This window comes from Cetorhinus maximus, chromosome 19 (assembly GCF_964194155.1).
Source record: "Cetorhinus maximus chromosome 19, sCetMax3.hap1.1, whole genome shotgun sequence".
In the NCBI taxonomy this organism is placed as follows: Eukaryota; Metazoa; Chordata; class Chondrichthyes; order Lamniformes; family Cetorhinidae; genus Cetorhinus; species Cetorhinus maximus.
This window is the reverse complement of record NC_135897.1, coordinates 84288645-84300845: the sequence shown is the minus strand read 5'-3', so window position 1 is coordinate 84300845 and position 12201 is coordinate 84288645. Positions and strand designations below refer to the sequence as shown.

General features: G+C 43.1%; 1 protein-coding gene across 1 annotated transcript in view; it reads right to left on the bottom strand.

Annotated features, from left to right (window-relative positions):
* LOC144693984 (mediator of RNA polymerase II transcription subunit 12-like protein) overlaps positions 1-12201 on the bottom strand; it is a 590784-nt gene that overhangs the window by 438127 nt on the left and 140456 nt on the right. Inside the window, exons 11-13 of the mRNA XM_078564267.1 lie at positions 11707-11843; positions 1974-2108; positions 540-666 (exon numbers count right to left, since the gene is read on the bottom strand). Coding sequence (XP_078420393.1) covers positions 540-666; positions 1974-2108; positions 11707-11843 — 399 coding nt within the window. The remainder of the gene's footprint in view (positions 1-539; positions 667-1973; positions 2109-11706; positions 11844-12201) is intronic.

Sequence of the window (12201 nt, the reverse complement as noted above, 5' to 3'; positions counted from 1 at the left end):
CCCGCACAACCCCCCCCCACACAATGGGTGGCAAAGTTCTACCCTAGATGATATTTTTTGCAGCACAATTGCATGGGGCATTGAAGCATTAACACAAAATGCAACAGAATGTTGAAAAGCGAACATCACAGTCATTTTTCTTCTCCATGTTAAATTCCTGGTCCTACTGATACAGCTGTCGAATGGTGCTTGTCCAGAAAAGACTGGGGCCCTGAATTTCCTTTGGGCTTTCTCAATCTCTATCATTTTAGCCAAAACAATGGATAAATGGAGTAAACGGCTAGCTTTTTTTCTTAATTTTATTTTTCCAGGGCTTCTGCCAATCTCCCATCAGAGAGGAATTCCACGTGTCTGTCTTTGCCTGCATGGAGGAATAATCAAACCAGGATATTCCACTTCTCCCAGCACTCTGTTTCAGGACAACATTGGGTGCAAGGTGGGCAAAAATTGTCCCCTTTGCTAAACTGCAGATAATATAGAGACATTAGCAGATAATATAGAGACAAACAGGAATGAGAGAGAAAATAACTAATACATACTTAATACTGGAGCTTGAGTATCCAGAAACCTAAGTAGAATGTTCTGAAATACAGGAAGACTCGAGCCGGTAAGTGACACAGAGGAAATTGACTCCTTTTCATCCAGGACTTCGGACTCTCCACATCGCTACAGAGAAAACAGATTAGCAACTGAATAGGCAAGATTTTTACGCTGCATTTTTTTATTGATCCTTAAGTAGCATCAATTTTGTCTTACTTAGCAATTAGCGAAGTTGGTACAAAACATGCTCTCCGGTACTCAATACTGTTCTACATTCTGCATTTTCAGTTAACTGCTCTTCAGGGTTGATAAAAAGTGCAGAAAATCCGAATGGATAGTTGGCGTAAAAAGCAAAAGAGACTTGTGCTGATCCAGTAACTTTGAGGTCTGAGCCAAAGGCATTGGTATGTGGCTGGTTTATACCAGTTTGGGGGTGTTTGGTTTTAACACTGGGTGTTTGAAATGAGAAACTGTTTTATTCTCCAATATTACATACCCAGTTCCGAGGAACAGCCATATTTGACTCGAAACGTTAACTCTGTTTCTCCACAGATGCTGCCAGACCTATTTAGTACTTCCAGCAATTTCTGTTTTTATTAGATACTTAGTGTTGAATGCAAAACACTCATATCCCTCACATTCAAAGAGGACAAAGAGTCACAGAGTTATACAGCACAGAACGAGGACCTTCGGCCCATCGTGTCCGTGCTGGCCATCAAGCGCCTATCTATTCTAATCCCATTTTCCAGCACTTGGCCCGTAGCCCTGTATACTATGGTGTTTCAAGCGCTCATCTAAATACTTCTTAAGTGTTGTGAGGGTTCCTGCCTCTACCACCCCCTCAGGCAGTGTGTTCCAGGTTCCAACCACCCTCTGGGTGAAAAACTTTTTCCCTCAAATCCCCTCTAAACCTCCTGCTCCTTACCTTAAATCTATGCCCCCTGGCTATTGACACCTCCACTAAGGGGAAAAGTTCCTTCCTATCTACCCTATCTATGCCCCTCATAATTTTGTACACCTCTATCAGGTCCCCCCTCAGCCTTCCCTGCTTTAAGGAAAACAACCCCAGCCTATCCAGTCTCTCTTCACAGCTGAAACACTTTAGCCCAGGCAACATCCTGGTGAACTTCCTCTGCACCCTCTCCAGTGCAATCACATCCTCCCTATAGCGTGGCAACCAGAACTGCACACAGTGCTCCAGCTGTGGCCTAACTAGCATTTTATACAGCTCCCTGCTCTTATATTCTATGCTCTTATATTCTATTCTAAGGCTTAATAAAAGACTGGTTCTCAGTGAATATACGTTCCCTTGAGGTTAAAAGATGGTTGAAATGCTGTCAAAAAGATTAGCAACGGTGATGTGTAGAGGATTGACAATATTTAACTTTCCTGACATTTTATGCTCGTCCCCAGATTTCACACTTGTTACTCACCTCTGCTTCAATTTCAGCCTGCCTCTTCTCCAGGAGTTTTGCTACTGCCATAGCTCTGTGTTTCCCACACCGTTTGCAACTCACTGCCCACTCACACAGTAATGTCACGACTGCCTCGTCATTAGGTGCAATTTGCTGTGGGCAGGGGGAAAAGAAAAGAATGAGATATTTTGTTTGTTTGCAACTTGAATGACACAAAGTAGCTGATGGGGTGGGTGGGTTAGGAGAGGTAGTAAACTCCAGACTGGATGGGATATAGCAGTCGGGAGGGCTGGAAAGGGAAAGGATGACAAATTCCAACTTACGGGTCCAACATAGATAAGAGACCTTTAGAATAACTCTCCAGACAAGCCGCTGGTCTAATCAAAGAGCAAAGACTTCCTATAGTGTCAAAATGGCATCTGAAAACCATTGCTCAATTCCAGCCTCTTCAAGTTGTTGGTTGTGTGTTATAATATTAGTGAACCTCCTATTGGGCTGGCCCATAGCGTCAAACTAGTTAAGAGATGTGAAACCATGTATTTCAGTTATACCTATAAATCTATGACTGGAACATGGCGTAGCCACAAAACATAAAAGATTCATTATTCAACCATCAAGCTGACTTAAATGAGCAAATCACAAGGCTGACAGGTAGAAAACAATTGGTGTTTGTTGAAGGATTTATTTCGGAATGGGGGGGGGAAGCGTTCCGATTAGCTCTGGTTGGAGTAACTGGAAGAAGTGCAATGGAGTGTTGCATGTTAGAAAAATACCACAAACTGAAGGGAAGAATCTCTAAGATAACAGAGTCTGGTCTTGTTATATAGTGCAAAAACTTGGGCAACATCAAGAAGGGAGGATGAGATGAGAATGCTGAGGTGGAAGTGTGGACAAGAAAGTAACTGTGAAGAGACTGAATTGTATGGTCATCTGTTGCGGAGAGAGAACATGCGGTGAGGCAAATGATGGAGATGGGACTGCCGGGAAGGAGAAAAGGAAGGCCTAAGACCAGATGGAAAGGTGTGGTGGCATGAGACTTCAACACAGCAGGATCGGAAGATGAATGGGTGACTGACAGGAGGAGATGGCGAGGGGTGATCAACCAGCACTGTAGTGACCCCGAGTAAAATGGGAGAAGCTAAAAGAAGCGGGAAGCGTCTTGAATGAGTGGGCTGGAGCTCGGTGTTGGGACTACTGCTGCTCCTAATTTACAAAAATGATTTAGAATCAGAAACTTAATTAGTTAAGTTGACAGATGATAAAAAAGTAAGAAAGGAGTCCAGGGAACCACAGGAGATAGCTGAAATTATAGAGCCAGTTAGAACATCAACGAGGGCAGAAAAAATGCGACTGAAATTTAAAAGAGATGAGTTTCAAATGCTAAAGTGAATTGGCAAATGATGTTAAAAGGATAGGTCAATAGAGATGCAGTGGCAAACATTGAAGGGAATATTTCAGAATACACAGAATGGATACATTCCAACGAGTAAGAAAAAGTCCAAGGGACAGAATCACCATCTGTGGTTAACTGGAAAGGTTAAAGATAGCATCAAACTTAAAGAAAAAGCATATAATTGTGCAAAGATAGGTGGAAGGTCAGAAGATTGAACAGAATATAAGGAACAGCAAAAGATTACTAAAATATTAATAAGGAGGGAAAAATCAGAGTAAGAGAGAAAGCTAGCCAGAAATATAAAAACAGATAGTACAAGTTTCTATAAATATTTAAAGAAAATGCAAGTTAACAAAGTCAGCATTGGTCCTACAGAAAGTGAGGCTGGGGAATTGCTAATGGAAAACAAGGAAATGGCAGATGATTGAACAGGTATTTTGCATCATTCTTCACAATAGAGGATACAAGTAACATCCCAAAAGCAGCTATAAATCAGGAAATGGAAGGGAGGGAGGAACTCAGGAAAATTACCATCACCAGTGAAGTGGTACCGAGCAAATTGTTGGGTCTGCGGGCTGACCAGTGCCCAGGTCCTGATGGACTTCATCCTCGGGTCTTAAAAGTAGCCAGTGAGATCGTTGATGTATCGGTTCTAATTTTCAGAAGCTCTCTAGATTCTGGGAAGGTCCCCTTAGATTGTAAGATAGCAAATGTAACTCCATTGTTCAAAAAGGGAGGGAGAGAGAAAGCAGGAAAATACAGGCCAGTTAGCTTCACATCTGTCATAGGGAAAATGACAGGAGCTATTATTAAAGAAGCTATAGCAGGGCACTTGGATAAGTTCAAGGTAATCAGGCAGAGTCAACATGGTTTTGTGAAAGGGAAATCATGTTTAACCAGCTTATTGGAGTTTTTTGAGGAAGCAACATGTGCTGCGGATAAAGGGGAACCGGTGGATGTACTGTACTTAGATTTCCAGAAAGCATTTGATAAAGTGCCACTTCAAAGGCTATTATGGAAATTAAAAACTCATGGTATAGGGGGTAACATATTGGCATGGATAGAAGATTGGCTGGCTAACAGGAAGCAGAGAGTAGGCATAAATGGGTCTTTTTCATGTTGGCAAGATGTAATGAGTGGCGTGCCACAGGGATCAGTGCTGGGACCTCAACTGTTTACAATTTATATAAATGACTTGGATGAAGGGATGGATGGGATAGTTGGCAAATTAGCTGATGACATAAAGATAGGTAGGAAAGCAAGTTGTGAAGAGGACAAAAAGAGGCTACAAAAAGATAGAGATAGGTTCAGTGAGTGGGCAAAGATCTGGCAAATGGAGTATAATGTGGGAACATGTGAAATTTTCCATTTTGTCAGGAAGAATAAAAGAGAAGCATATTATTTAAATGGTGAGAGATTGCAGAGGGATCTGGGTGTCTTAGTGCATGAATTGCAAAAGGCTGGTATACAGGTACAGCAAGTAATTAGGAAAGCTAATGGAATGTTGTCATTTATTGCAAGGGGAATTGAATATAAAAGTAGGGAGGTTATGCTTCATTATACAGAGCACTAGTGAGGCCACATCTGGAGTACTGTGTACAGTATTGGTCACCTTAAGGATGTAAATGCATTAGAAGCAGTTCAGAGAAGGTTTACCAGATTAATACCTGGAATGGGCATGTTATCTTATGATGAAAGGTTGGACAGGCTAGGCTTGTATCCACTGGAGTTTAGAAGAGCAAGAAGCAACTTGATTGAAACATATAAGATCCTGAGGGGTCTTGGCAGGGTGGATGTGGAGAGGATGTTTCCTCTTGTGGGAGAATCTAAAACTAGGGATCACTGTTTAAAAATAAGCGGTCACCCATTTAAAACATAGATGAGGAGAAATTTTTTCTCTCAGAGGGTCAAGAGTCTTTGGAACTCTCTTCCTGAAAAGGTAGTGGAAGCAGAGTCTTTGAATATTTGTAAGGCTGAGATGGATAGATTCTTGGTAAGCAAGGGGATGATAGGTTATTGGGGGTAGGTGGGATGCAGATTTGAGGTTACTATCAGATCAGCCATGATCTTATTAAATGGCGGAGCAGGCTCAAGGGGCTGAATGGCCTACTCCTGCTCCTTGTTCATATGTTTGCATGCTCTAGGTCTGAAGGGAAGGTGGGTGATGCACACACATATTCTATAAAAGGTGCTGAAATATCTTTTGAAGAAGGTGAAACTGATCGAGGAGTCTGAGTAGATTTCACAATCAACATATCCACCCCAAACATAAAGAAGTGTTGCACTGCCCGCTTCCAAATTCTACCCTCAGTATGGGACCTACTCAATTTCTCACCCCGTTGCGTTGGAACGTCCTTTGACCTGTCTGTTGATAGTGAGAAAGACAAGGATAAAGGCAGGCAGATTTTTTAGAACAGGGAAGCTGTAAGCACAGCCACGTGTTTAAATAAGAGTTGCAAACGCTTTAGACCGGCTCAAAGTGAAATTCTGCAGCAACTGTTGGAAAATAATCTTTTTTAAGCACCCACCCAAGTAATGTGGCATATTCTTCATTTTTTTTATCATGACGCAAAGATAAGTTGTAATGACTTGGCTTGTGAATTCAGGTGTAGGTGTTTTACTTTTCAAATGGCATAAGTCATAATTACAGACGCTATGACCCAGAAAGTTTAATTTGAAAAATGTGGAGTCACATTCCATTGGAATTTGATTTGTTTGGGAGTTTTAAGAAAAAAACATGAATCTTTTGTACTTCTTCTCTTGGTCTCTTTTATCTCTCTCGCTCTGCATCCCATCATTCTTCCACCTTCTTTATTACACATTCTGTATATGATTTAAGTCTAAATCCTGGTTTATACTCTGAGGGCAGAATTTTCAACAAGGCCTAAAAACAGGAGGGAAATCCCGCTGGTTCAGCGGCACAACATGTCGGCACCACCACGGGGTTCTGCAGGAGGTGGGGTAACAACAGGATGACAATGGGGGCTGGTTACCTGACCGGCTTAATTCAGGGCACTCTCTGGACACCATCTGGATTCTCCCACCAGCGTACGGGGTCCCAGTTGAGCCCAGGATCTGTCTGTGAAACAGGGGCAGCCTCCCACCAGCAAGCCAGGTAGCCATCAGGGTCGAAGGCTCCAATCAATGGGGAAGGGTACTGTGCTAATAAACTGCCCCAGCTGAGATAGTTTAATCACTGCGGAGGGGCTTTCCCCCCTCCTGTCTGACAGCTCTAAACCTTTCACTCTCTTGTATCCCAGATTTGTGGCCAGCAACTGGGAATGGAAGCGCCCTCGCATCATCTTAAGCATGTCAGCTCCATCTCGTGAGGCTATCAGTTTTTTTTAGTGCTTGATGCCGTCCTATTGGCCCCACAGATTCAGGAGCCCACCCACCATCCTTAATTGGACAGGGCTCCTGGTGGCAGCCACTCTATTGGCCACCCCCTCCAAAATCTCCCTCAAGGTCTCCCCGTCAGCATTTCCAGGTTCCCAACCCGGAACCCATCCCGGACATGGGACCGGAACATGGAAACAGAAATAAATACAAAAAGCTAAAAGCTACTGCGGATGCTGGAAATCCAAAACAAAAACAGAATTACCTGGAAAAACTCAGCAGGTCTGGCAGCATCGGTGGAGAAGAAATCAGTTAACGTTTCGGGTCTTCATGACCCTTCGGCAGAACTGAAGCATAGTTAGGAGAAAGGTGAAATATAAGCTGGTTTAAGGTGGGGGGGGCAGGGGGAGAGAGAAGTTGAGGGTGTGGTGATTGTGGAGATAAGCAAGCAGTGATAGGAGCAGATAATCAAAAGATGTCACAGACAAAAGGATCAAAGAGGTGTTGAAGGTGGTGATATTGTCTAAGAAAAGTGCTAATTAAGAATGGAAGACAGGACACTCAAGGTACAGCTCTAGTGGGGGTGGGGTGGAAAGACTAACAAAGTTTTAGTTGTAGATTTAAAAATAATGGAAATAGGTGGGAAAAGAAGAATCTATATAAATTATTGAAAAAAAAGGGAGGGGGGAGAAACGGGGTGGGGATGGGGGGAGGGGGAGTTTAAGATCTAAAGTTGTTGAATTCAATATTCAGCCCGGAAGGCTGTAAAGTGCCTAGTTGGAAGATGAGGTGCTGTTCCTCCAGTTTGCGTTGGGCTTCACTGGAACAATGCAGCAAGCCAAGGACAGACATGTGGGCAAGAGAACAGGGTGGAGTGTTAAAATGGCAAGCGACAGGGAGGTTTGGGTCTTTCTTGCGGACAGACCGCAGGTGTTCTGCAAAGCGGTCGCCCAGTTTGCGTTTGGTCTCTCCAATGTAGAGGAGACCGCATTGGGAGCAACGAATGCAGTAGACTAAGTTGGGGGAAATGCAAGTGAAATGCTGCTTCACTTGAAAGGAGTGTTTGGGCCCTTGGATGGTGAGGAGAGAGGAAGTGAAGGGGCAGGTGTTGCATCTTCTGCGTGGGCATGGGGAGGTGCCATAGGTGGGGGTTGAGGAGTACGGGGTGATGGAGGAGTGGACCAGGGTGTCCCGGAGGGAATGATCCCTACGGAATGGCTGTCCTTGGCTTGCTGCATTGTTCCAGTGAAGCCCAACGCAAACTGGAGGAACAGCACCTCATCTTCCGACTAGGCACTTTACAGCCTTCTGGGCTGAATATTGAATTCAACAACTTTAGATCTTAAACTCCCCCTCCCCCCATCCCCACCCCGTTTCTCCCCCCTCCCTTTTTTTTCAATAATTTATATAGATTCTTCTTTTCCCACCTATTTCCATTATTTTTAAATCTAAAACTAAAACTTTGTTAGTCTTTCCACCCCACCCCCACTAGAGCTGTACCTTGAGTGTCCTGTCTTCCATTCTTAATTAGCACTTTTCTTAGACAAATATCACCACCTTCAACACCTCTTTGATCCTTTTGTCTGTGACATCTTTTGATTATCTGCTCCTATCACTGCTTGCTTATCTCCACAATCACCCCACCCTCAACTTCTCTCTCCACCTCCCCCCCACCCCCACCCCCACCTTAAACCAGCTTATATTTCACCTTTCTCCTAACTATGCTTCAGTTCTGCCGAAGGGTCATGAAGACCCGAAACGTTAACTGATTTCTTCTCCATCGATGGAAACAGAAATCCTGCCCTGAATGTCTCACTGAAATCTCTTCAATTTGAATGGTTGAAGAGCTGTGGCTTGCTCTGGTGGCAGGCATCAGAGATCGCCTGGAGGGGGCACAGCACTGGGTCTGACATTCAAAGGCACCAAGTCTCCCCTGAAAAGACTATGAAAACTCTGTGGCATCACACAGAACTGCCATATGTCAACATTGATATTTCTGAGTTAGCTCTTAGTTTGGAATATCTTTGAGCAGAAAATTATAGAGTTTAACCTTATATCCAGTAACTTTATTTGCAATGTAAGGTTATCATCCTAAGGTTATTTTTACCTGTAACTTTTAGGGTTTTTTTAAATCATATATTTCATCTAAAGAGGGACTGATATTTATATAGCCCTTTTCATATTCTCAGAGTGTCCCAAAGTGCTTTACAGCCAATGTGATTTTGGAGTGTAGTCATTATTGTAATGTAGGAAATGCAGCAGCCAATTTTCACACAGTAAGCTCCCAGAAGACAGCAAGATGATAATGACCAAGTAGCATTTATAATAAACAAATAAATAATATTTAGTGATTAAATGTTAGCCAGGACTCTGGGGATACTCCTCTGCTCTTCTTCGAAGTACTATTATGCAATCTCTGAAAACCTATCTGCAAAATCGTACGTGTAAAATTAATGATCGGAAGAGTTAAAGGCACAACTGGCAAACTTGGAAGCAGGTTCCATCTAATGTACAGAATGATCATTTATCTGTACCTTTTTATGGAAATGCCTGCAGCCATTACAAACAGAAATTAGAACCTGAACGAGAAAAGATTTCTGCTAATTAAGTTGTCTTGTTTTGAAACACAGCTTCTAACCTTTTTTCTGGATGAATATCTAAGGTGAAACAACAGTGTCAGATGGGTGTAGGTTCAACAGAAAAAGAAGTAAAATTGCAAGCTGTTGGTGTCTAAGGATATGGGGAAGGAGCAGGGGGCTGGAACTAATTGGATAGCTCCTTTGAAGAGCCAGCACAGACACAATGGGCCAAATGGTCTTTTTCTGTGCTATTTGATTGTGACCTTGCCAATCTGCCATGTAAAAAAGCCTTTTCCTGTGCCAAGGCCTTCATCTCAGCTTGGTACAGTCTAACATGTTCACCTTTAAGTCAAAAAGTTACCATTTCAAATTGCGCCATTTTTTTGTGGAGTGGTTCATGTAGTCTCCACACACTGACTTCCACTGAAGGCTGGACTACTGGCTGATGCAGCACAAAATGTCTCATGACATTTTTTCAAGAAAGAGCTTGCGTCTTTATACCAGCTTATCAAATACCAATCGCATCACCACAAACTGTGAACAACAGGTTAAGCAAGTCATGTCACACTGCTACTACACAGTGGCGATGCGAGTGGTATTATCCACTAAGAGGATGCTGCTGTCACTCCAAAAAGACATTTTGCCTACCACACAACTGAGCAATGTTGTGTTATTAACTTCAGTGCCGGTGCGATGCCAGGTATGTAGGCCACAAGTTTCAACGATTTGCTGATCAAAACAAACATTTGAACATGGACTCCTCAGAAACTGAAGCAGTCCATGTCCAAATGCAGCAAGATCTGGACAACATCCAGGTTTGGGTTGACAAGTGGCAAATAACATTCATGCTGATTAAGTGCCAGGCAATGACCATCTCCAACAAGAGAGAATCTAACCATCGCCCCTTGACATTCAATGACATTACCATTGCTAAATCCCCCACTATCAACATCCTGGAGGTTACCATTGACCAGAAACTGAACTGGACTGGCCATATAAATATTATGGCTACAAGAGCAGGTCAGAGCCTAGGAATTCTGTGGTGAGTAACTCACCTCCTGACTCCCCAAAGCCTGTCCACCATCTACAAGACACAAGTCAGGAATGTGATGGAATACTCTTCCCTTGCCTGGATGAGTGCAGCTCCAACAACACTCAAGGGGCTAGACACCGTCCAGGACAAAGCAGCCCACCTGATTGGCGCCCCATCCACAAACATTCACTCCCTCCACCACCAATGCAGCAACAGTGTGTACCATCTACAAGATGCACTGCAGGAAATCACCAAAGCTCCTTAGGCAGCACCTTCCAAACTCTTGACGGCTACCACCTAGAAGGACAAGGGCAGCAGACACATGGGAACACCACCACCTGGAATTTCCCCTCCAAGCCACTCACCATCCTGACTTGGAAATATATCGCTGTTCCTTCACTGTCGCTGGGTCAAATCCTGGAACTCCCTCCCTAACAGCACTGTGGGTGTACCTACATCACATGGACTGCAGCGGTTCAAGAAGACAGCTCACCACCACATGGGCAATTAGGGATGGGCAATAAAAGTGCTGACCTAGCCAGCGAAGCCCACATCCCTTGAATGAATGAAAAAAGACATGTTCCTTTGGCTGTTCATGATAGGCAGAGTACAGACCATACCCAACCGGTACACGCTTGCAAAACCCAAAACAAAACATTTACTGTTAGATGTGATTTTGTGATTGGGCAACACTTGCTGAACAATCCTGAGTGCGCTAATAACTACACTAACAACCAAGTTAAGATAACCAGTCGAGTTCATAACATGGCTCATTTATGCTTGTGACATACACTCATATGCAGGGACCCATTCTCTGCAAGCAAAAGGAATATGCTCAAGCCTTGCACCTTTTTTGAATTACCCAGGAGCCTATATGCTTTCTCCATGACACAGCCTCAACCAGAGTCATCTTGCCAACCAATCTGTACCCTTTTTTTCCTGTGATATAAATTGTTAGCATCATTTGAAATTTGGCATTCTTGCATTTGTCCTGATGATTGCAAAACAAAAAGCTTCAGCAACATGTTTCTCTTTTCAGCAATATTCAGGTCCTGTACTACCAGACGACTGTTTGTATTACCTTATGGAACTTCAGCACACTTCTTTATCCTTGTACTCAAAAATAATCAAAAAGTCATTTTATGACCTTATCTATCAGTACTCGCGCTTTCAGGGAATGGGGTATTTAAATCACAAGAGCCATCTGTTGGTCCACAGCATCTTCCAATGGGTGGATATTCCCATTTCTCCGTTTCTCCCCAAAAATCTTTTACCTAGGCTTTATCAGCATCAAACGGCATTAATTAAATCAGCCATGTCCTTAAACACCACATATACTCTTACATAAAATGGGCCATGGCATAATTGCTTTGTAATGGATACAATGTATATCACACTACTACGACTCACCTCTTGGCTGTCCTTGCTCTGGCTTGACCCAAAGATTTTGTGGTATAGGCTATCTAGGGAGTTGCTGGAATCAGATCTGTCAAAGCAGTGACGATCCAGTACTTCCAACGTGTGCAGGACCTTACTGATTGTGAAGCCTTTAGCAAAGGCAACAAGAAGGGAAAAATATACATTAGACGATATCTCAGCAAGAAATGTATACAACGACAATACTTACAGCATACACTTCTTGCAAAAAAAAAATCCACCTGCATATTACTAGGTGGTTCTTAGAACAGATACCATTATTTTCATAATTTTGCTTTTACTATTTTACCTGACCCAACCCAACAAGGCTGAGTATATTTGTTGAAGGACACAATGGTTTTAAACCCTGCAGAGGATAAAAGCTGTAAGTGCAAAGGCGGGTGGCTCTCTTCTCATTAATCTGCCCAAGACCTTAATTCCATTGATGGGGTCATTAGTAATGAAGCAGGTAGACACCCCTCAACATTT